Source organism: Coregonus clupeaformis, chromosome 17 (genome assembly GCF_020615455.1).
Source record: "Coregonus clupeaformis isolate EN_2021a chromosome 17, ASM2061545v1, whole genome shotgun sequence".
Lineage (NCBI taxonomy): Eukaryota > Metazoa > Chordata > Actinopteri > Salmoniformes > Salmonidae > Coregonus > Coregonus clupeaformis.
The window spans coordinates 56,392,282-56,418,368 of NC_059208.1; the positions used below are offsets into that span (position 1 = coordinate 56,392,282).

The 26,087-nt window shown below is 44.3% G+C and overlaps 1 protein-coding gene across 14 annotated transcripts in view; it reads left to right on the forward strand.

The window, feature by feature from the left end:
* The window catches only part of LOC121586778 (focal adhesion kinase 1-like), a 189,382-nt gene extending 163,690 nt beyond the window's left edge, over nucleotides 1-25,692 (forward strand). For 10 of the 14 annotated variants that reach the window (XM_045226442.1, XM_045226436.1, XM_045226430.1 and 7 more), the window contains 11 exons: nucleotides 4,290-4,401; nucleotides 7,532-7,618; nucleotides 9,384-9,521; nucleotides 11,474-11,605; nucleotides 16,310-16,372; nucleotides 17,313-17,358; nucleotides 17,514-17,617; nucleotides 23,014-23,022; nucleotides 24,117-24,272; nucleotides 24,433-24,513; nucleotides 24,654-25,692. In XM_045226442.1, the coding sequence (XP_045082377.1) occupies nucleotides 4,290-4,401; nucleotides 7,532-7,618; nucleotides 9,384-9,521; nucleotides 11,474-11,605; nucleotides 16,310-16,372; nucleotides 17,313-17,358; nucleotides 17,514-17,617; nucleotides 23,014-23,022; nucleotides 24,117-24,272; nucleotides 24,433-24,513; nucleotides 24,654-24,872 (1,147 nt within the window). In that variant the 3' untranslated portion in view covers nucleotides 24,873-25,692. The remainder of the gene's footprint in view (nucleotides 1-4,289; nucleotides 4,402-7,531; nucleotides 7,619-9,383; nucleotides 9,522-11,473; nucleotides 11,606-16,309; nucleotides 16,373-17,312; nucleotides 17,359-17,513; nucleotides 17,618-23,013; nucleotides 23,023-24,116; nucleotides 24,273-24,432; nucleotides 24,514-24,653) is intronic. The other 4 variants (XM_045226432.1, XM_045226437.1, XM_045226440.1 and 1 more) reach the window with 2 other exon arrangements.
* The last annotated feature ends 395 nt before the right edge of the window (nucleotides 25,693-26,087 follow it).

The window sequence follows — 26,087 nt, forward strand, 5'->3', positions numbered from 1 at the left end:
TATGCTAAGCTGTTGTGTCTGTGTGTGATAACTGTATGCTAAGCTGTTGTGTCTGTGTGTGATAACTGTATGCTAAGCTGTTGTGTCTGTGTGTGAGAACTCTATGCTAAGCTGTTGTGTCTGTGTGTGATAACGGTATGCTAAGCTGTTGTGTCTGTGTGTGATAACTGTATGCTAAGCTGTTGTGTCTGTGTGTGATAACTGTATGCTAAGCTGTTGTGTCTGTGTGTGATAACTGTATGCTAAGCTGTTGTGTCTGTGTGTGATAACTGTATGCTAAGCTGTTGTGTCTGTGTGTGATAACGGTATGCTAAGCTGTTGTGTCTGTGTGTGATAACTGTATGCTAAGCTGTTGTGTCTGTGTGTGATAACTGTATGCTAAGCTGTTGTGTCTGTGTGTGATAACTGTATGCTAAGCTGTTGTGTCTGTGTGTGATAACTGTATGCTAAGCTGTTGTGTCTGTGTGTGATAACTGTATGCTAAGCTGTTGTGTCTGTGTGTGATAACTGTATGCTAAGCTGTTGTGTCTGTGTGTGATAACTGTATGCTAAGCTGTTGTGTCTGTGTGTGATAACTGTATGCTAAGCTGTTGTGTCTGTGTGTGATAACTGTATGCTAAGCTGTTGTGTCTGTGTGTGATAACGGTATGCTAAGCTGTTGTGTCTGTGTGTGATAACTGTATGCTAAGCTGTTGTGTCTGTGTGTGATAACTCTATGCTAAGCTGTTGTGTCTGTGTGTGAGAACTCTATGCTAAGCTGTTGTGTCTGTGTGTGATAACTGTATGCTAAGCTGTTGTGTCTGTGTGTGATAACTGTATGCTAAGCTGTTGTGTCTGTGTGTGATAACTGTATGCTAAGCTGTTGTGTCTGTGTGTGATAACTGTATGCTAAGCTGTTGTGTCTGTGTGATAACTATATGCTAAGCTGTTGTGTCTGTGTGTGATAACTGTATGCTAAGCTGTTGTGTCTGTGTGTGATAACTCTATGCTAAGCTGTTGTGTCTGTGTGATAACTCTATGCTAAGCTGTTGTGTCTGTGTGATAACTCTATGCTAAGCTGTTGTGTCTGTGTGTGATAACTGTATGCTAAGCTGTTGTGTCTGTGTGATAACGCTATGCTAAGCTGTTGTGTCTGTGTGTGATAACTGTATGCTAAGCTGTTGTGTCTGTGTGTGATAACTGTATGCTAAGCTGTTGTGTCTGTGTGTGATAACTGTATGCTAAGCTGTTGTGTCTGTGTGATAACTCTATGCTAAGCTGTTGTGTCTGTGTGTGATAACTGTATGCTAAGCAGTTGTGTCTGTGTGATAACTCTATGCTAAGCTGTTGTCTGTGTGTGATAACTGTATGCTAAGCTGTTGTGTCTGTGTGTGAGAACTCTATGCTAAGCTGTTGTGTCTGTGTGTGATAACTGTATGCTAAGCTGTTGTGTCTGTGTGTGATAACTGTATGCTAAGCTGTTGTGTCTGTGTGTGATAACTGTATGCTAAGCTGTTGTGTCTGTGTGTGATAACTGTATGCTAAGCTGTTGTGTCTGTGTGATAACTATATGCTAAGCTGTTGTGTCTGTGTGTGATAACTGTATGCTAAGCTGTTGTGTCTGTGTGTGATAACTGTATGCTAAGCTGTTGTGTCTGTGTGATAACGCTATGCTAAGCTGTTGTCTGTGTGTGATAACTGTATGCTAAGCTGTTGTCTGTGTGTGATAACTGTATGCTAAGCTGTTGTGTCTGTGTGTGATAACTGTATGCTAAGCTGTTGTGTCTGTGTGATAACTATGCTAAGCTGTTGTGTCTGTGTGTGATAACTGTATGCTAAGCAGTTGTGTCTGTGTGATAACTCTATGCTAAGCTGTTGTCTGTGTGTGATAACTGTATGCTAAGCTGTTGTGTCTGTGTGTGAGAACTCTATGCTAAGCTGTTGTGTCTGTGTGTGATAACTGTTTGCTAAGCTGTTGTGTCTGTGTGTGATAACTGTATGCTAAGCTGTTGTGTCTGTGTGTGATAACTGTATGCTAAGCTGTTGTGTCTGTGTGTGATAACTGTATGCTAAGCTGTTGTGTCTGTGTGTGATAACTGTATGCTAAGCTGTTGTGTCTGTGTGTGATAACTGTATGCTAAGCTGTTGTGTCTGTGTGATAACTCTATGCTAAGCTGTTGTGTCTGTGTGTGATAACTGTATGCTAAGCTGTTGTGTCTGTGTGTGATAACTGTATGCTAAGCTGTTGTGTCTGTGTGTGATAACTGTATGCTAAGCTGTTGTGTCTGTGTGTGATAACTGTATGCTAAGCTGTTGTGTCTGTGTGTGATAACTGTATGCTAAGCTGTTGTGTCTGTGTGTGATAACTGTATGCTAAGCTGTTGTGTCTGTGTGTGATAACTGTATGCTAAGCTGTTGTGTCTGTGTGTGATAACTGTATGCTAAGCTGTTGTGTCTGTGTGTGATAACTGTATGCTAAGCTGTTGTCTGTGTGTGATAACGGTATGCTAAGCTGTTGTGTCTGTGTGTGATAACTGTATGCTAAGCTGTTGTGTCTGTGTGTGATAACTGTATGCTAAGCTGTTGTGTCTGTGTGTGAGAACTCTATGCTAAGCTGTTGTGTCTGTGTGTGATAACTGTATGCTAAGCTGTTGTGTCTGTGTGTGATAACTGTATGCTAAGCTGTTGTGTCTGTGTGTGATAACTGTATGCTAAGCTGTTGTGTCTGTGTGTGATAACTGTATGCTAAGCTGTTGTGTCTGTGTGATAACTATATGCTAAGCTGTTGTGTCTGTGTGTGATAACTGTATGCTAAGCTGTTGTGTCTGTGTGTGATAACTCTATGCTAAGCTGTTGTGTCTGTGTGATAACTCTATGCTAAGCTGTTGTGTCTGTGTGATAACTCTATGCTAAGCTGTTGTGTCTGTGTGTGATAACTGTATGCTAAGCTGTTGTGTCTGTGTGATAACGCTATGCTAAGCTGTTGTGTCTGTGTGTGATAACTGTATGCTAAGCTGTTGTGTCTGTGTGTGATAACTGTATGCTAAGCTGTTGTGTCTGTGTGTGATAACTGTATGCTAAGCTGTTGTGTCTGTGTGATAACTCTATGCTAAGCTGTTGTGTCTGTGTGTGATAACTGTATGCTAAGCAGTTGTGTCTGTGTGATAACTCTATGCTAAGCTGTTGTCTGTGTGTGATAACTGTATGCTAAGCTGTTGTGTCTGTGTGTGAGAACTCTATGCTAAGCTGTTGTGTCTGTGTGTGATAACTGTATGCTAAGCTGTTGTGTCTGTGTGTGATAACTGTATGCTAAGCTGTTGTGTCTGTGTGTGATAACTGTATGCTAAGCTGTTGTGTCTGTGTGTGATAACTGTATGCTAAGCTGTTGTGTCTGTGTGATAACTATATGCTAAGCTGTTGTGTCTGTGTGTGATAACTGTATGCTAAGCTGTTGTGTCTGTGTGTGATAACTGTATGCTAAGCTGTTGTGTCTGTGTGATAACGCTATGCTAAGCTGTTGTCTGTGTGTGATAACTGTATGCTAAGCAGTTGTGTCTGTGTGATAACTCTATGCTAAGCTGTTGTCTGTGTGTGATAACTGTATGCTAAGCTGTTGTGTCTGTGTGTGAGAACTCTATGCTAAGCTGTTGTGTTTGTGTGTGATAACTGTATGCTAAGCTGTTGTGTCTGTGTGTGATAACTGTATGCTAAGCTGTTGTGTCTGTGTGTGATAACTGTATGCTAAGCTGTTGTGTCTGTGTGTGATAACTGTATGCTAAGCTGTTGTGTCTGTGTGTGATAACTGTATGCTAAGCTGTTGTGTCTGTGTGTGATAACTGTATGCTAAGCTGTTGTGTCTGTGTGATAACTGTATGCTAAGCTGTTGTGTCTGTGTGTGATAACTGTATGCTAAGCTGTTGTGTCTGTGTGTGATAACTGTATGCTAAGCTGTTGTGTCTGTGTGTGATAACTGTATGCTAAGCTGTTGTGTCTGTGTGTGATAACTGTATGCTAAGCTGTTGTGTCTGTGTGTGATAACTGTATGCTAAGCTGTTGTGTCTGTGTGTGATAACTGTATGCTAAGCTGTTGTGTCTGTGTGTGATAACTATATGCTAAACAGTTGTGTCTGTGTGATAACTGTATGCTAAGCTGTTGTGTCTGTGTGTGATAACTATATGCTAAGCAGTTGTGTCTGTGTGATAACTGTATGCTAAGCTGTTGTGTCTGTGTGTGATAACTGTATGCTAAGCTGTTGTGTCTGTGTGTGATAACTGTATGCTAAGCTGTTGTGTGTGTGTGTTCCCTCTAGTACTATCCTGGAGGAGGAGAAGGCCCAGCAGGAGGAGAGACTGAGGATGGAGATGAGACGTCAGGTCACTGTGTCCTGGGACTCAGGGGGTTCTGACGAGGCCCCCCCTAAAGTAAGAATCCTAACACCCCCCCCCCCCCCCCAAAGTAAGTTTAGAAAATGCTCTCCTAACCTGCTACGAAAAGTCACTTGTATCAAAGTGGCGTGTTTTTAGGGAGTCCTGTTTGTGGACGTTGAAATCAAGGCTGGTCTGGACCGCACCAAAAAAAGTCCCCCCAAAAGAATACTTCCGGACAGGATCAAAAAAAGACGTCAGCGTAGGTCCCCTTAGTGGGAAGTAGCCATCAACAAGTAAAAACCTGGAGGGGGGTCTGGGGGTGATTTTTTATTTTGGGGAAGGGGGGGTGATTTTGTTCCAAATGCTCACTCAGCCAACTTATTCAGTACTTTGAGAGTCACTTACAGGAACTGGTATGTGCTTAATGTAAAGCAGCTGTTGATAATCACCCCCTCTCCTCTTTAAAAGGATGAATTACCTGACACATGAAAAAAGTCAGGACCGGGCTGATAGACACAGGATATGCCGGTACAATTTTATAAATGCGAACAGACAATTTGTTCGTCCAACATGGTGGAATCTTTTTGTGTCTGTAAAATTAATTATGCGAGAAATTGCGGTGGAAACGGTCCTCCCACTACGACTCGAGAAAGCATGCAGTTTATTAGGCTACAGATTAAATGAGTTATGATGAACTTCACAGGGTGGTGAAAGTGCACGATGATGAGCTTGATGCTCCTTTCCAATAAATATCAAGGGTCTTATTCTGGTGACATGATGCTCGATGTGTCTGCCGTTGAACAAATAAGAATAATGGGCCTCCCGAGTGGCGCAGCGGTCTAAGGCACTGCATCGCAGCTCTAGAGGCATCACTACAGACCCAGGGTCAATCCCAGGCTGTGTCGCAGCCGGCCGCGACCGGGAGACCTTGAGGCGGTGCACAATTGGCCCAGCGTCGTCTGGATTAGGGGAGGGTTTGGCCGGCCGGGATGTCCTTGTCCCATCGCGCTCTAGCGACTCCTTGTGGCGGGCCGGGTGCCTGCAAGCTGACTTCGGTCGCCAGTTGTACGGTGTTTCCTCCGACACATTGGTGCAGCTGGCTTCCGGGTTAAGCGAGCAGTGTGTCAAGAAGCAGTGCGGCTTGGCGGGGTCGTGTTTCAAAAAACTTATGGCTCTCGACCTACCAGAGTGGGCACATTTGCTATATATAACACAACAGTCAGTAGAGTTGAAAATGTGATGGAAACCCATTTAACTTGTATTTGTCATTCGTTACATGGGAATTTAACCGCAAACCTTATTTTTATGGGCAGTGCATCATCATGCACAGACTTCTATCCACAATAAATACATTTGATGGAAACACATCTCTGGTGGGAATATGACAATTTTAGAATATTCACATGAAAATCTGTCGCAAATTGGATGGAAACCTAGCTACTGACATGTATTGCTAAAATAAAAGTTTAATGAAATACAGGCAGGCACCATATTACTACAAAATAAATCTGCTCACTCAAATCAAGCATGATGGTATTGTAAGTATAAAAGCAAAGCTTGCTTTCATATAATTAAAAAAAGCTTGAAAAGGTAATGAAATGGGATTATTGTGGTGTGTGAAGAATCCAATACTTTAACTTGTATGCGGTACAAAACACATTATTGTGGGAGCACCTCCTCTATATGAATTTGAATTACGCTGTTTGAGAAGGTTTGAATCCTAAGCAACCTGCATACACATTGTTGGAAGTATACTGAACAAAAAGATCAATGCAACATGTAAAGTGTTGGTCCCATGCTTCATGAGGTGAAGTAAAATATCCCAGAAATATTCCATACACACAGAAACCTTATTTCTTGTGCACAAATTAGTTTACATCCCTTTTAGTGAGTATTTCTCCTTTGCCAAGATAATCCATCCACTTGACAGGTGTGGCTAATCAAAAAGCTGATTAAACAGCATGATCATTACACGGGGGCACCTTGTGCTGGGGACAATAAAAGGCCACTTTTAAATGTGCAGTTTTGTCAGACAACACAATGCCACAGATGTCTCAAGTTTTGAGGAAGTGTGCAATTGGCATGCTGACTGCAGGAATGTCCCCCAGAGCTATTGCCAGAGAATGTAATGTTCATTTCTCTACCATAAACGTCGCTTTAGAGAATTTGGCAGTACATCCGAATTTGGCAGTACATCCAACCGGCCTCACAACCGCAGACCACGTGTAATCACGCTAGCCCAGGACCTCCACATCCAGCTTCTTCACCTGTGGGATCGTCTGAGGAGGGGGAGGGGGAGGGGGGTGCCGAGGAGTATTTCTGTCTGTAATAAAGCCCTTTTGTGGGGGACAAACTTATTCTGATTGGCTGGGCCTGGCTCCCCAGTGGGTGGTCCTGGCTCCCAAATGGGTGGGCCTATGCCCTCCCAGGCCCACCCATGGCTGTGCCCCTGCCCAGTCATGTGAAATTCATAGATTAGGGCCTAATTTATTTATTTCAATTGACTGATTTCCTTCTATGAACTGTAACTCAGTAAAATCTTTGAAATTGTTGCATGTTGCATCTATATTTTTGTTCGGTATACAATAGACCAACATAGCTACTGTAGTAGGTCAATGCTGTGTGCAGGAAACCCTTGGTAGAGCATGGGTGGAGTAGGCATTGTGGTGCTCCTTTCTTTTTCGGCTTCAGAACAATGCGCACTCACTTAAAACTTACATTTTTTGTTTTTAATAGTTTAGTTAGTTTAGTTGGTTTAGTTACTAGTTTGTGGGATTCAACGTCTGTGTTTTTTTATGTGTAATGATTGTATATTCTCCATGAATAATATCCTCATCTAAGAATAATAACGTTTTCTTATCAGATTTTTATCTCTGGATATGGGATACAGCGCCATCATGTGGTTGGAATCTCGATACATGTCAAGCATGCCATTGTGTACAACATTTCTAGAAAGGATAGCTTGGTGCTTTGCATCTAAAAGTCGATTAAGACTGGGGTTATAGTGTAAACATTTCTGAGGTGTCCCTTAAATATCTTTAGGTAGATAGATACAATGACTCTCATTTTTGGAACTGTGCTCCCTGTCCGATAGATGGGGATCACACACTGTAGAAAGTATATCTATCCAATGTGTACTTCAGTATGCTTACTGCATGATCTCTGTCACCCCACCTCTGAGCAGCCTAGCAGACCTGGTTACCCCAGTCCTCGGTCTAGTGAAGGATTCTACCCCAGCCCTCAGCATGCTGGACAGCTCAACCATTACCAGGTACTGCGCTATACTATACTGCTGCACTATACTATACTACTGTACTATACTATACTACTGTGCTATACTATACTATACTACTGTGCTATACTATACTGCTGTACTATACTATAATATATTACTGTACTATACAACTGTACTATACTATACTATACTATACTACTGTACTATACTGTACTATACAATACTACTGTTCTATACTACTATGCTATACTACTGTACTATACTATCCTACTGTACTATACTATACTACTGTACTATACTACTGAACTATACTATAATATACTACTATACTACTATACTACACTACTGCACTATACTATACTACTGCACTATACTACTGTACTATACTATACTAATACACTATACTATACTATACTAATGTACTATACTACTATACTATACTACTGTACTATACTACTGTACTGTACTATACTACTGTATTATACAACTATACTATACTACTGCACTATACTATACTACTGTACGATGTTATACGTCTGTACTATACTATACTACTGCACTATACTACTGTACTATACTATACTAATACACTATACTATACTATACTATACTCATGTACTATACTACTATACTATACTACTGTACTGTACTATACTACTGTATTATACGACTATACTATACTTCTGTACTATACTATACTACTGTACTATACTATACTACTGTACTACTGTACTATACTATACTACTGTACTACTGTACTATAATATACTACTGTACTATACTATACGACTGTACTATACTATACTACTATAGTACTGTACTATACTATACTACTGTACTATACTATTATGCTATACAATACTACTATACTACTATACTGTACTATACTATACTAACACACTTTTTCCACAGCTACTGTGTATTACCAATATAATTTGAATGGGGTTCCAATTGTCTTATATTGATTCTATATCTGTGCTATTACTATTACTTTATACTGTTACCATTAGATATCTGAACCATTCCCATTTATATTGATAATAAGGTACTGACAATACTGGTTTAGTAACTGTATTTAAATGGAGCTGTTTTTACTGCTTTATTCTAGCTACTTGGCAGTTCTTGCTACTGTAGTGGATTGATGTGCAGAGGGCGAGAACGTGATCAGCTTCATCTTCTTGCGTAAAACGGTGAAAGGGTGCTCGAAGCCAACAGAGAATTGTTGGTGATGTGCCTTGCTTGCCACCTCTCTGGCTTCCCATGGCAGCTGAGCTGAAATAGTGAATGCAGTGAGAATGAGAAATATCTCCTCAAACTAAGTTATTTTACAGCACTTCAGCTCCCCATAAAACATTGCTGACAGCAGGCATTTCCTGTAGCGCTTTTTCAAACTGCTGGCATTGTTGACTTAAGGCAGATTCCATCTGCAGAAAAATCCACTCTCTCAGATTCTGTTGTTATCGCTCTCGACTACGTTATCGCCTTAAAAGGCGTTCTGTGTGCCGGTATACATATTTAAAGGTTATAGTATTTTATTTTCAGGTCAGTTATTTTGAGGATGTTTATCAGCCAGTGCTAATGGTGACATGTCACATATAGGCTCAGATATACATTAAGTCCCTGAGGTCTTTGTGTCTGGGGGATATATAATGAGTTATTGCGTTATACTGAAAGCTAAGTGTTTCTCTGTACCCTGAAATGCTAACTGGGGCCTATACTATATGATGAACAGCCTTGCCATCACAATCCTCTCTCCAAACAAAATGGGCTTTTCACCTGTCGTCTGTCCTACCATATCCAGGTTGGGTACCCTGGCCCCCACGGCATGCCCGCTATGCCCAGTGGAGGGTACTCTCCCCAGGCCGGTGTTCTGGACCTTCAGGAGGCCTGGAACCACCACCGACCAGGAGACGTCCCCATGTGGTCCCCCAACATGGAGGTGAGAGAGAGCTCCTCACAAATATACATGCATGCTCTCTTTACTATGTGGTTCTGCCAATTGTATACAGGCGAAATTGCTGAATTTCATCAGCTATTGTCTGAGCTTGGTACATCTCTAGCAATCACAGATTAGGCTTAATACTAATGCACTATCCTCTCTACCTCCCTATCCTCTCTACCTCCCTATCCTTTCTACCTCCCTATCCTCTCTACCTTCCTATCCTCTCTACCTCCCTATCTCTCTCTACCTCCCTATCCTCTCTACCTCCCTATCTCTCTCTACCTCCCTATCCTCTCTACCTCCCTATCCTCTCTACCTCCCTATCCCTCTCTACCTCCCTATCCTCTCTACCTCTCTATCCTCTCTACCTCCCTATCCTCTCTACCTCCCTATCCTCTCTACCTCCCTATCCCTCTCTACCTCCCTATCCTCTCTACCTCCCTATCCCTCTCTACCTCCCTATCCTCTCTACCTCCCTATCCCTCTCTACCTCCCTATCCTCTCTACCTCCCTATCCCTCTCTACCTCCCTATCCCTCTCTACCTCCCTATCCTCTCTACCTCCCTATCCCTCTCTACCTCCCTATCCTCTCTACCTCCCTATCCTCTCTACCTCCCTATCCCTCTCTACCTCCCTATCCTCTCTACCTCCCTATCCCTCTCTACCTCCCTATCCTCTCTACCTCCCTATCCCTCTCTACCTCCCTATCCTCTCTACCTCCCTATCCCTCTCTACCTCCCTATCCTCTCTACCTCCCTATCCCTCTCTACCTCCCTATCCTCTCTACCTCCCTATCCCTCTCTACCTCCCTATCCTCTCTACCTCTCTATCCCCTCTACCTCCCTATCCCTCTCTACCTCTCTATCCTATCTACCTCCCTATCCCTCTCTACCTCCCTATCCCTCTCTACCTCCCTATCCTCTCTACCTCTCTATCCCTCTCTACCTCCCTATCCTCTCTACCTCCCTATCTCCTCTACCTCCCTATCCCTCTCTACCTCCCTATCCCTCTCTACCTCTCTATCCTCTCTACCTCCCTATCCCTCTCTACCTCCCTATCCCTCTCTACCTCCCTATCCCTCTCTACCTCCCTATCCCTCTCTACCTCTCTATCCTCTCTACCTCCCTATCCTCTCTACCTCCCTATCCTCTCTACCTCCCTATCCCTCTCTACCTCCCTATCCCTCTCTACCTCCCTATCCCTCTCTACCTCCCTATCCTCTCTACCTCTCTATCCCTCTCTACCTCCCTATCCTCTCTACCTCCCTATCCCTCTCTACCTCCCTATCCTCTCTACCTCCCTATCCCTCTCTACCTCCCTATCCCTCTCTACCTCCCTATCCTCTCTACCTCCCTATCCCTCTCTACCTCCCTATCCCTCTCTACCTCCCTATCCCTCTCTACCTCCCTATCCTCTCTACCTCCCTATCCCTCTCTACCTCCCTATCCCTCTCTACCTCCCTATCCTCTCTACCTCTCTATCCTCTCTACCTCCCTATCCTCTCTACCTCCCTATCCCTCTCTACCTCCCTATCCTCTCTACCTCCCTATCCCTCTCTACCTCCCTATCCCTCTCTACCTCCCTATCCCTCTCTACCTCCCTATCCCTCTCTACCTCTCTATCCCTCTCTACCTCTCTATCCCTCTCTACCTCTCTATCCTCTCTACCTCCCTATCCTCTCTACCTCTCTATCCCTCTCTACCTCCCTATCCTCTCTACCTCCCTATCCCTCTCTACCTCCCTATCCTCTCTACCTCCCTATCCCTCTCTACCTCCCTATCCCTCTCTACCTCCCTATCCCTCTCTACCTCCCTATCCTCTCTACCTCTCTATCCCTCTCTACCTCTCTATCCTCTCTACCTCCCTATCCCTCTCTACCTCCCTATCCTCTCTACCTCTCTATCCCTCTCTACCTCTCTATCCTCTCTACCTCCCTATCCCTCTCTCAGGATGGAGGTGCGTTGGACATGCGTGGTCTGGGCCAGGCGCTGCCCCCCCACCTGATGGAGGAGAGGCTGATGATACAGCAGCAGCAGATGGAGGAGGACCAGCGCTGGTTGGAGCAGGAGGAGTGCTTCCTGGTAAAGCTTACCGTATGCTTCCCAGTCTAAACAGTTTGTGACGTTTTTCTTTTCAGTTTTGGTCTTCAGCAGGGTTTTTTTGGGCTGTTCGAGCGCCCAACATTTTGGCGCTTGGTAGTTGAAGTCTATGCCCCTTTGTCAGTGATTGGTCAACAGTAGGGATTCGTCAAATGAAATGTTTGTTGTCATTCAGCAACAGAAGACTAGTTTTCATGCACATTTTTTCACCTGCAAAATACTGCACCAAACATCTTAGTTAGATGTAAAATTGCGCAACTAAGACCTCCTCTGCAAAAATGTCAAAATGAATTACAGATTTCTTGAGTTATGTTAAATTAATTCTGACTATTTTGAAGAAGCGTACTTGTTGCTACGGCGTCTCAAGTGGGACAAATTGTAATATTTCAAGCGACTGTATTTTAAGTATGCGAGCGAGCACAGACGTTCACTTCGCCTAGCCGAGTTCTGCTAGGAGCAAACCAAAGCTATGTATGCAGATGCCTTAATGGACCCTTATTCACCACCTACACACACACACCATCCTGAGAGAAAGGGAGAGAGAGAAGGAGAGATAGATAGGTTGAGGACCAGCGCTGGCTGGAGCAGAAGGAGACCTTCCTGGTAACATCCTCTCATCCACCTTATTCACCCAGTACCATCTGGCTACTTCCATCTTTTACACCACACTGGCTCCCTCTCGCTATCATGCTAAGACACCAGCTAATACACTCGCAATCTCACCTTTTGGTTATTTGGATCCCCATTAGGATGTATATTAGCAACAGCACCTTTCATCCTCTGTTTGTACCTCACTAACTCCTGCTAAACAGCAACATATGCTCTCTACCTCAGTTTACCCCCGTTGTCAATCACTTGATCCAGACACACTCTCTCTACATAAGATTTAATGTCAACTTAATGTTTTTTAACCTGTATTTTATCAGGGAGTTATACTGAGACCAAGGTGTCTTTTACAGATGAGCCCTGAATTACAGAAAATACACACATCAGAAAGAAAAACACGTCATAAAAAACAATCACATTCATCAGTAATAAGATCCTCAATCAGCTTTCTGAATTGCCCCTAGAGGCGGAGTACATGGGCCGCCTTCCAAACCTTGGGGATAGTACCAGATATAATCCTCAGGTTAAAAATATGGGTTAATGATTCAGGAATCAGGGGGGCAGAGAGCTGCAGCAGAAATGGATCAAGCATATCAGCACGTGGATTTTTTTTTACATCAGTCTTAAGCAAGGCAACTAGCACATCACAGATAGTAAATTGTTGAAATGAAAACAAAGATTCACTAGAAGTAGACGGGTTAACTGTCGAGTCAGCTAGAGGCGGGCAGAGGGAAGAGTAGTCGATTGACTGACCAGGGTCAATTAAACCACAGTTTCTCTCAAATAAAAAGCCTGCCGAGATAAAATGATGATTAAAAGCATGACTTATCCCATTCTTGTCAGTTATGATGCCAGAGTCAGACAGAACTTGCTTAGGCAGGGAAGAAGAGGAATTTGTACTCTTCGGTGCATTTACTGTTTTCAAAAATGTAGGATCAAAGATGAAGCTTAAAAAGTATTTTGATATAGCTTTCTTAATCAAGATAGTACATCTGTTTCTCAGATGTCTGAAAGATTGCCGGTCCACTACAGAGTCAGTTTTCATTGCTTTGGCCCAGGCCTGATTTCTCATCTGAATGACAGATAGATCTAACCTTAGGTTTTCTTTCGGAGCGATCTTTCACTCTGAATTGTTTCAAAGGGGCGTGTTCATCTGCCAGAGGAAGAAATATTGAGGATAAATTTTCTAGAGCCAACGCAGGGTCAGGATTACAGGAGACAGTGGCTAAATCGGAGTAGAACATGTCATGTTAAAACCTTTGTTCAATGTCCCTTAATTAAACTAAAATTAGTATACATATTATGGGACAATGATCACTGGGTTTTTCACATTTAGCCGTGTGGGTTTTGAGATAAATTAAATCTTATCCAGAGCAACTTAATAATAATAATAATAATATAATAATAATAATAATAATATGCTAACTTACAATTAGTGCATTCATCTTAAGATAGCTGGGTGAGACAACCACATATCACGGTCATAGTAAGTACACTTGGGTTTGCTTTTCTTTTATTAAATGAACTGTTATCCAGTCAGTCTCTCCCAGAACCATCATATCAGTAGTCTGCCAGTGACTGTTTAGTGGAGTAAACATCTGGATTGGATTACAGTGTCACGCACACTAGTGTTTTCTGTACTAGCTCAACCTTCAGCCCACCCCCCTCCTGGGGTTGTTTTTCTATGCTTGGGCTGAGGAGATTCCGATCATTGTTGTTTTCATTCAGTCAAATAAGGGGGGAAGTGTGATGCTCTCCCTTTGATGTGGAGAGAAAGGGGTTCCATTTGAAAAACAAAGCTGTGAAGGTAGGTGGTGTGTCTGTGCGTGCATGTGACAGACACAGACCTGTGACCACAAACTCACCTCCTGAGGGAAAAGCAGGGATCAGCCAGCGTTCTAGAACCCTCCTCTCTTCTCTGGAGAGCTAGACTGATGATATTAACTATGTGATGGTTAATATCATCAGTCTGTGCCACTCCCTAGTGGCGCAGTGGTCTAAGGCACTGCATCGCAGTGCTAGCTGTGCCACTAGAGATCCTGGTTCGAGTCCAGTCTCTGTCGCAGCCGGCCGCGACCGGGAGACCCATGGGCGGCGCACAATTGGTCCAGCGTCATCCAAGGTAGGGGAGGGTTTGGCCGGCAGGGATGTGGGTTCGTTTCCCACGGGGGGCCAGTATGAAAAAACAAAACAAAAAACATGTATGCATTCACTAACTGTTAGTCGCTCTGGATAAGAGTGTCTGCTAAATGACTAAAATGTAAAATGTAATGGTTAAAGATTACATCAGTGCTACCTAGCTGCTGTCGGCTTTATAGTTCATATTTAATACTCATACAATCATATGGTCCATGTCCAGAGTAGGCCATCTACATTGTTTGAGCAATATATTGAAAATGACCTTCGTGGAAATAATACAATGATAAAGGATACAATTTGTGGCCCTTGAAAATGTTTGTGTTGTTGTCGTGTCCAACAAGACAATTGCACAGGACTTAAAAGAGTTTTATAGGCTGGATTTAAAGGGATCTTTAACTGTTCTGGTATTGGAGCAGCCAGCCCTGTCCCTCCCAGAAGGCTTTCCTGTGGAACATATTTCGGTCTGCGTCTGTTTCTCCACAGTCCCGGCCAGCCAGGGTTCAGAAGGAGAGCAATCATTAATGCTGCCGGTTTAATTTGGCCGTCAGATATTGCGGTGAAGATGGGTGGAAAGCTCAGCCAGTGTTCATGCTGTTCTCAGAATCATAAAGATCCTTTTGGCAGATCTGGCAACGGAATCGACGGCACTGACGTGGTCTTCCTTTGTATACCTTAGTGAATGTCTAAATGATAGTATCTATCTTTATTTATGTGATTTGTGTGAAATATTTGGTTGTGATGATAAGTTTCATATGATTATGTATTCCTGTACACAAATAAGGATTGAGAGCGTCAACTGGGAGGGAGAGAGGGAGAGAGAGAGAGAGAGAGAGAGAGAGAGAGAGAGAGAGAGAGAGAGAGAGAGAGAGAGAGAGAGAGAGAGAGAGAGAGAGAGAGAGAGAGAGAGAGAGAGAGAGAGAGAGAGAGAGAGAGAGAGAGAGAGAGAGAGAGAGAGAGAGAGAGAGAGAGAGAGAGAGAGAGAGAGAGAGAGAGAGAGAGAGAGAGAGAGAGAGAGAGAGAGAGAGAGAGAGAGAGAGAGAGAGAGAGAGAGAGAGAGAGAGAGAGAGAGAGAGAGAGAGAGAGAGAGAGAGAGAGAGAGAGAGAGAGAGAGAGAGAGAGAGAGAGAGAGAGAGAGAGAGAGAGAGAGAGAGAGAGAGAGAGAGAGAGAGAGAGAGAGAGAGAGAGAGAGAGAGAGAGAGAGAGAGAGAGAGAGAGAGAGAGAGAGGTCTGCCAGCCACAGAGCAAGAGGAGTCTGCTGTGGGATCATGTTTAAGCCTTCCTCCTCCAGCAGCAGAAACTTCTGACTGTTTGTTGTCTCACTCTGCTGATGGGACCAACGCTTTCCACAGAGCTCAGAGATGCACCTTTTCAAGTCCTGCTTTGGAAAACCGGTACAGATCATGGCTGGGAAGGGGTGGTGGTTGTCTTGGTGGCTTTCTGTGTGGATTTGTACTGCTGGTACTTGGATACCTGGAGAGATGTTTAACTCTCAACAAGGTGCTTCTGAAGCTCTGAGGATTCCTTCTATGCAAATAGTTATCTCACTGGACTGTCTGTGTTTGCATATCTGTGTGGTTGGTCAGGGTGGCATAAATATATTTTAAATTGTACTGGATGGATGATTGGTTGATTTGGTATTGTTTGTTGGTAGCAGGGACCATTCAAAGAAGAAGAATGAGGGTAAACACAGCAGGACAAAAGAACAGATCAGTGTCAAACGGAATTGTGAGTTCTATGCTCTCATGGAACAAAACACTAGTGAGAAATCGGCAGTCATTTCATCTTATGTTGTAAGAAACAGACTTTATAGTATTCTATTTCAAAACTACTGTAACGGTGGTTTTACTGATAAATATAGGTTTTAATCTTTGAGGTTGGGGTTATGAGGTGATCAGCTGTGGCTAGCTAGTTCTCTGACCCTCTGCTGTGTGTTCTCGTCAGAAGCCAGAATCCAGGAACTCGCGGGGCAGCATTGACCGGGAGGACTGCAGTCTCCAGGGGCCGGTGAGTTTCCCATGGCCCACCGTTTGTTTAGGTTCATACCCCCAGAGGGACGGAGCAGGAAATATTGTTTTTCAATAAACCAATGTATTTATTACGTTTTCCATTTCAATCATATTACAATAGACATTTTGTCCGAATGTTATAGCGCTGGCCTCAGTAGTATTTGGGCATGTACTACCTTAGGGCTGTTCAATCCTGGTCCTGGAGGGCCCAAACCCTTCTGGTTTTTCTTTCTACCTGGTAGTTAATTGCACTCACCTGGTGTCCCAGGTCTGAATTAGTCCCTGATTAGAAGGAGAGGATGAAAACCAGAAGTGTTTGGGTTGAACAGCCCTGTTGTAGCTGGACACTGAACCAGCCCCTCTAGGCTGACATGGAGGGACTAGGGAGGGTGGGAACTGAACTGTGGCAACAGTCAGGCGTTTCTCATGCCATCATCTCTCCCTGCTGCTGGATAATCTTTAAAAACAGGCGTCAGCTATAGAACACCCACAAACCAACCAGACCCATTTACACAGTAATTACAGAACTCAAATGGGCTGAGTGGGTCTCTGCTCTGAGAAGAGAAAACATGCAAAGGGAAAACACCAGTGTGTTCAAATAAAGAGAGAAGAGGAGCTGGAGAAATGAAACTCTGATTTGTACTTGGCTGGGTGCCTCTGAGGGTCTGAGATATGTCGTGCTGCTAGCCACAGGGTACCCACAATAACACTGAAACACACTGGGCCCATGGGAAGCCCTAATCCAGAGTGCTGTTGGAAAAGCACAGCCAGCCAGCCAGCCAGTTGGTCAGCCAGTCAGCCAGCCAGCCAGTTGGTCAGCCAGTCAGCCAGCCAGCCAGTTGGTCAGCCAGTCAGCCAGCCAGCCAGTTAGTCTGCCAGTCAGAAAAGTGCCAGTGTGCCTTTCTAATCACTTGTTTGTGTTTCTGTTGTCCCCTCAGACAGGAAACCAACACATATACCAACCAGTGGGACTGGGGAAACCAGGTAACACAGGCCGCAGCACATCTGTCACTCCACATACTGGAATGGCAACATGAGTATCTACTCTGTGTTCTGGTATTCATGTATCTTTCTCTCTCAGACACACACACACACACAAATATTAACTCTCCTCCCTCCCTCTCTCTCTCTCCTCTCAGAGCATGTGGCCCCTCCTAAGAAGCCTCCTCGTCCTGGAGCCCCCAGCCACCTGGGCAGTCTGGCCAGCCTCAACCCTGTAGACAGCTACAACGAGGGGGTCAAGGTACAGAAACACTCACAGCACCAAAGACAACACTGTGTTAATGTCTTACTCCTGGGTCACCATCACAGCACCAAAGACAACACTGTGTTAATGTCTTACTCCTGGGTCACCATCACAGCACCAAAGACAACACTGTGTTAATGTCTTACTCCTGGGTCACTATCACAGCACCAAAGACAACACTGTCTTAATGTCTTACTCCTGGGTCACCATCACAGAACCAAGACAACACTGTCTTAATGTCTTACTCCAGGGTCACTATCACAGAACCAAGACAACACTGTGTTAATGATTTACTCCTGGGTCACCATCACAGAACCAAGACAACACTGTGTTAATGTCTTACTCCTGGGTCACCATCACAGCACCAAAGACAACACTGTGTTAATGTCTTACTCCTGGGTCACCATCACAGCACCAAAGACAACACTGTGTTAATGTCTTACTCCTGGGTCACTATCACAGCACCAAAGACAACACTGTCTTAATGTCTTACTCCTGGGTCACCATCACAGAACCAAGACAACACTGTCTTAATGTCTTACTCCAGGGTCACTATCACAGAACCAAGACAACACTGTGTTAATGATTTACTCCTGGGTCACCATCACAGAACCAAGACAACACTGTGTTAATGTCTTACTCCTGGGTCACCATCACAGAACCAAGACAACACTGTGTTAATGTCTTACTCCTGGGTCACCATCACAGAACCAAGACAACACTGTGTTAATGTCTTACTCCTGGGTCACTATCACAGCTTGGTTGAGCCTGGTCCTACATTTGTTTGTGCTATCAAGACGGCACGAATAGATCTGGAACCAGGCTACATGACTCATACCTAGGGCTACACAAGAAGTGGCAGGGCCCAGAGTTTCTCCTGGTCAGGTCACATGGTCTAGGAATAGCTGGGCCCAGAGTTTCTCCTGGTCAGGTCACATGGTCTAGGAATAGCTGGGCCCAGAGTTTCTCCTGGTCAGGTCACATGGTCTAGGAATAGCTGGGCCCAGAGTTTCTCCTGGTCAGGTCACATGGTCTAGGAATAGCTGGGCCCAGAGTTTCTCCTGGTCAGGTCACATGGTCTAGGAATAGCTGGGCCCAGAGTTTCTCCTGGTCAGGTCACATGGTCTAGGAATAGCAGGGCCCAGAGTTTCTCCTGATCAGGTCAGTGGTCAGGAAAAGCTGAACCCTATCCTCAGGGGAGTTACTGCAGTATCACTATGACGTTGTATGAGAAAGAGACCATTACTTGAATATTGAGACAATGCATGTGCTTTTGGCTGCTGTGGGTTACTGCTGCAGTTTCAAGCATGCTTTCTATTTTTCACCTGACTATCACCTGGTCCATTTTTAAGTTCTTAACATGAAATACGTGCTCCCAGTTTATTCGGGAGCTGTGAGAACTCAAACCTATAGCCAGATTCAGAGCAGATGGGGATCTGGACAGGAAAAGCTCTGAAAACCTGTCAGTATTTACCCTGCTTCACTAGGAGCCCAGGCTAGTCAGCAGAACGGAACGGAGCTCCTAGATCAGCCAAGCCTCAGACAGTACAGAGCAAGGCTTTCCCAACCCAAAAACCATCCCTGACAGAGATAGTACTGACACATGGACAGATGTAGATATACACACTGAAGACATGTGGATAGATATACACATTGAAGATACAGTGCCTTCGGAAAGTATTCAGACCTGTTTACTTTTTCCACATTTTGTTAGGTTACAGCCTTATTCTAAAATTGATTAAATTGTTTTTTTCCCTCATCAATCTACACACAATACCCCATAATGACAAAGCAAAAACTGAAATATTAAATTTACATAAATATGCAGACCCTTTACTCAGTACTTTGTTGAAGCACCTTTGGCAGCGATTCCAGCCTCAAGTCTTCCTGGGTATGACGCTACAAGCTTGGCACACCTGTATTTGGGGAGTTTCTCCCATTCTTCTCTGCAGATCCTCTCAAGCTCTATCAGGTTGGATGGGGAGCGTTGCTGCACAGCTATTTTCAGGGCTCTCCAGAGATGTTCGATCAGGTTTAAGTCCGGGCTCTGGCTGGGCCACTCAAGGACATTCAGAAACTTGTCCTGAAGCCACTCCTGCGTTGTCTTGGCTGTGTGCTTAGGTTGTTGTCCTGTTGGAAGATGAACCTTCGCCACAGTTTGCGGTCCTGAGAGCTCTGGAGCAGGTTATCATCAAGGATCTCTCTGTACTTTGCTCTGTTCATCTTTGCCTCGATCCTGACTAGTCTCCCAGTCTCTGTCGCTGAAAAACATCCCCACAGCATGATGCTGCCACCACCATGCTTCACTGTAGGGATGGTGCCAGGTTTCCTCCAGACGTGATGCTTGGCATTCAGGCCAAAGAGTTCAATCTTGGTTTTATCAGACCAGAGAATCTCGTTTCTCATGGTCTGAGTCTTTAGGTACCTTTTGGCAAACTCCAAGCGGTCTGTCATGTGCCTTTTACTGAGCAGTGGCTTCTGTCTGGCCACTCTACCATAAAGGCTTGATTGGTGGAATGCTGTAGAGATGGTTGTCCTTCTGGGAGGTTCTCCTATTTCAACAGAGGAACTCTAGAGCTCTGTCAGAGTGACCATCGGGTTCTTGGTCACCTCCCTGACCAAGGCCCTTCTCCCCCGATTGCTCAGTTTGGCCGGGCGGCCAGCTCCAGAAATAGTCTTGGTGGTTCCAAACTTCTTCTAGCAAATTTCTAAATACCTGTTTTTGCTTTGTCATTATGGGGTATTGTGTGTAGATTGATGAGGAAAAACACAATTTAATCAATTTTAGAATAAGGCTGTAATGTAACAAAATGTGGGAAAAGTCAAGGGGTCTGAATACTTTCCGAAGGCACTGTATACTCTTACAGAAGTCATGTGGATAGATATACACACTTATAGAAGTCACACATATATACACTTATCTGTATTTAGAACACAATGATGTACACATACAGGAAATACCCAGCATCATGCTTGTCCATAGAAATATATAATATACAATGACTGTCAGGAAAAAAACTGCCTCCATCATTCTCAGTTTATGTGGAACTAAACAAATAAAAGCTATCGGATACGCTCCACTTCCTCCCTGGGATAAGCAGTTGTTTGGCCGCAGAGTGGACAGGGGGGGTTGGGAGCTAGATGGAAATCATCCCAGCCTGACCCCACCATCCACCCCTACACAGCCAGGGTCATCCCAGCCTGACCCCACCATCCACCCCTACACAGCCAGGGTCATCCCAGCCTGACCCCACCATCCACCCCTACACAGCCAGGGTCATCCCAGCCTGACCCCACCATCCACCCCTACACAGCCAGGGTCATCCCAGCCTGACCCCACCATCCACCCCTACACAGCCAGGGTCATCCCAGCCTGACCCCACCATCCACCCCTACACAGCCAGGGTCATCCCAGCCTGACCCCACCATCCACCCCTACATAGCCAGGGTCATCCCAGCCTGACCCCACCATCCACCCCTACACAGCCAGGGTCATTCCAGCCTGACCCCACCATCCACCCCTACACAGCCAGGGTCATCCCAGCCTGACCCCACCATCCACCCCTACACAGCCAGGGTCATCCCAGCCTGACCCCACCATCCACCCCTACACAGCCAGGGTCATCCCAGCCTGACCCCACCATCCACCCCTACACAGCCAGGGTCATCCCAGCCTGACCCCACCATCCACCCCTACACAGCCAGGGTCATTCCAGCCTGACCCCACCATCCACCCCCTACACAGCCAGGGTCATCCCACCCTGACCCCACCATCCACCCCTACACAGCCAGGGTCATCCCAGCCTGACCCCACCATCCACCCCTACATAGCCAGGGTCATCCCAGCCTGACCCCACCATCCACCCCTACACAGCCAGGGTCATCCCAGCCTGACCCCACCATCCACCCCTACACAGCCAGGGTCATCCCAGCCTGACCCCACCATCCACCCCTACATAGCCAGGGTTGCAACCTTTCCGCCACACAGGCCCCATACAGACGCCGATAAGCCGGCCCAGAAAAAGCCCCAGGGAAAACCTTTCACTTTCTGGGCTTCATTTTGAGCCATAGTTATGCAACACCAACAACCGTCCATTTAGAGAGGAGCCAGTGAAATGAAGACTGTTTTCGAAGAGTGTGTTTTTTTCTGTCTCGTAACTTTCCAGGCAGACAGTTTGAAGGGAGACCATTAGAGGCCTCTTCTTCTAGCTCTGAAAATAAAACCCAGTTAAAATCTAAGGCTTTTAAGACAGTGGAGGATAGAAGTGGTTCCTAACAAGATAGAACCAGTCAAATCCAGTCCAAAGCTCCCTTCTCACCTTCCTTTGATCTCACCAGTTAAAGCCATGTTCCAACGGTTTTAGACTCACTTCTCAGTTCCCCCAGCGAAAGCTAACATTATGAACAAGACATTACCATACATTACCATACAATACAATACAATACCATACTATACCATACATTACCATACCATACATTACCATACAATACCATACAATACCATACCATACAATACAATACCATGCAATACAATACCATGCAATACAATACCATACCATACAATACCATGCAATACAATACAATACAATACCATGCAATACAATACCATACAATACAATACCATGCAATACAATACAATGCAATACAATACCATACCATACAATACCATACCATACAATACCATACCATACAAAACATTACAATACAATACCATACAATACCATTCCATGAAATACTATACAATACCATGCAATACAATACCATACAATACAATGCAATACAATACCATACAATACCATATAATACAATACCATACAATACTATACAATACCATACAATACCATACCATACAAAACATTACAATACAATACCATACAATACCATTCCATGAAATACTATACAATACCATGCAATACAATACCATACAATACAATGCAATACCATTCCATACAATACTATACAATACCATATAATACAATACCATACAATACCATACAATACAATGCAATACCATTCCATACAATACTATACAATACCATATAATACAATACCATACAATACCATACAATACCATGCAATGCAATACCTCCAAATACGATAGTGCAGGCCTTTAGATCTTCCCGTCAGTAAACGGAGTGAAACAGGGAGGTACTGTCTGAAGTTGTCCAATAAGAAAAGCCAGTTTTCATTTTCCGTTGCAGTGTTTCAAAACGGTGTGCCCTGTCTGCTTCTATTGTGTTGATGCATTGCATGTTGTCTTTTGCCTTCGGTTCTGCAGTATTAATCCTTTCTCCCTCTTCTGTGCTGTTTCTCCTGCATCCTCCTGTCCCTCCGTCCTGATCGCGCTCCCTTGTTTTGTCTCTCTGCCTCACGCTACTGTTGTGGCCCTTTAGCCCTGGAGGGTAAGAAGTCTGTTTGTGTTAGTCACTGTCACTATCTGACCACTAGGGAGCGCTCTAATAACACGTTCTCTACCACTGTACAGGGGAGTCATCAAACCATCAAACCTTCTTAGCCCAGTGGATAGTGGCATTGGCCTTAGGCACAGGTCTAAGATCAGTTTACTCTCCCTGAATCCTAACTGTAACCACTAGAACATACCATAGATCAGTGTCTGGAGGCGACTACTCCGGATGAGGCCACTTCATTCAGGCTCATGTTCTACAACCTTGAAAGCTTGGCAAGAAAGCCATGACCAAAGCAAGTCATCCTAGTATTCAGTGCCAGTCATTTCAGTAATGACTGTAATGGTTATTTTGGCAGTCATAGTACTGATGTCAAATCAATTCGTGTGGGAGTAATAACAGATAAATGTGGGCCTTCATTGATGACTCTCTTCCCTGTGGTATGGTGTGATGTATGAATGGTTGTGTTGTCATAGTTACCATCACTAACTGTAGTCTAGTAGATAATAGTATATCACTTACAATCTGACTCACCACTGGGCTCTGCCTCCTGTTTGGACCGTGGTGTGTGTGTTTGTCTACATGTTTGATTTGGTGTTTTGGGGTCCAATTTATCACACGTCGTTCACAACCATGTTCAGAGATTGTATGCTCTACATACATGAATTGTGAATCGAGCTACAGTAATTCTGGCAAATACTGTCATCTAATGTTCACTCAGTAAACGACATGATGAATCTATAAATTACTGTCTTCTAGTGGTTACAGAAAGAAACCCCTTTTAGCTATACACCACCTGGTGGTTCCAGTGGATAGGACAGGCAGCTGGGAGGACAGCTGGGAGGACAGCTGGGGGGACAGTTCTGGTTGTGCAGTCATAAAAAATCAAGTCACACAAAATCACCTGGATTCTTTTCTCTAGACCACCAACACTCAGTGGGTTGGGGTTCCATAAGATCAGCAAAATCATACATTTTATCATAATAGATTCACTGTAGAAATATAATAACTAAAATGATTTCTAGGAGATAGATTCACTTCCCTCAGTTGTTGTATGTGGACCAACTCACCCCCATCTCTGTGGTGTGTAGATCCAGCCTCAGGAGATCAGCCCCCCCCCCACGGCCAACTTGGACCGCTCCAACGACAAGGTGTATGAGAATGTGACGGGTCTGGTAAAGGCTGTTATAGAGATGTCCAGTAAGATCCAGCCAGCCCCTCCAGAGGAATACGTCCCTATGGTCAAGGTAAGGCTGGCTTCAATCAATCCTGATAAAATACATCATTTATTGTTGAATCATCATGGTCATTATATGCTGATCGAGGATATTGTCAATTGATACTGGTTTGTAAGCAGTTGTAGCTTTGTTTGCTTCTATTACAGTGATATACTGGTTATTTTTACAGGAGGTGGGACTAGCGTTGAGAACCCTATTGGCCACAGTGGACGACACCATGCCAGTTTTACCTGCAAGCACACACAGAGAGGTGAGAAACCACCCCTCTTCATTACAAGTCAACATATTGCCTCTGACTGTGTTGATACTCTGACTGTTGTCTTATTGTGTCTGACAACAAACTAACTGGCTTATTTCTCTTACGTTTTCTGACTGTGTCTTCCTCTGCAGATTGAGATGGCCCAGAAGCTGTTGAACTCTGACCTGGCCGAGCTGATCAACAAGATGAAGCTGGCCCAGCAGTACGTCCTCACCAGCCTGCAGCAGGACTATAAGAAACAGATGCTGACGGCCGCACACGCCCTGGCCGTCGACGCCAAGAACCTGCTGGACGTTATCGACCAGGCCCGGCTCAAGATGATCCATGCCCAGTCCCAGGGGTCACACTAGCCCCCTCCGACTCCTAGCTCCCTGGGCATGGAAGACCTCTGAGGGGAGGGATATAACAGAGGGAAAGGGGGCTGGTGCTGTGGAAATGGGGCTGGTGCTGTGGAAATGGGGCTGGTTGGTTTCAGCTCCCATAGCAGTCATAGACTGCACAATAAGTCACAAGTCAAGACGGCTCAGCTCGTACCTCGATCAGAGCTCCTGACACTACAGGACAGAGACAGAATTGGTCACTCGATTCGATCGTACCGTTCCACACCCTTCCTGAAAGCTGTTTTATAGGCTTCTGTTCTGTCTGTCACTGCTCTCCAGGATGTTTGGAGATCAGTTACATACAAACTCTTCTGTTTTATTCGATGTGGCTGCGTCTCGGTTGTGCCGATTTTTATTTTTTATTTTATTTTTTTTTAATCCAGAGATTAATTTCAGCTGACATCATCAGACGTCTTCTTCTTCCAGGTGGATGACAATAATCACAGATCTGGAAATAGAATACAATTCCAACTGGAAGATTTGAACCATTGAAGAACTACAAGCTATATTTGATTAACATTTTATTTCTGAGAGATCTCAATGGTTGGGATGTCTGTGTTAAACACTATTACTTTTGGTGTGCAACAGTATCAAAGCATATTTATGTTTTGGATGCTCATCATTTGTATTCTTTGTCATTCTCTGACACAGACTCGGCACCTCTCGACACAGTGAATAATAAAATATCACAAAATGAATTATATTTCTTTTTATTAAACACAAATGTCACATGCCACTTTCTAAGTTAACTAATAGTTAATATACAAATAAATATATTTTTAAGCATTCAGCATTTCTGGGATTTAAATGTTATGAGGGGGTTCTTTTCATAATTGTAAGGGGGGGAAAGCGCATTTTTAAGTTCCACCGTGGAGATGAACTATCATGTGCCAAATGATTTGAATCATCCAATAGTTTGGCAGTTCTACGGTTAAAACCCCTGTCCCATTGCTAGTCATTACCATATCACTGAAACTGTTTTTGTATATTTAAACCAAGTCTGGTGTTACACAAACCTTCTTTTGGTTTGATCCTTATTACTTGGGTCGTTCGTATTCATTAGTGCACACCGTAGCAAAACAATTAGCTACGGAAAACAAAAACAAGCGTCTCTTATTGGACAACTTCAGGTAGTCCCTCCCTGTTCCAGTACATTTTCTTGTTTGGTGCCTGATGAATATGACC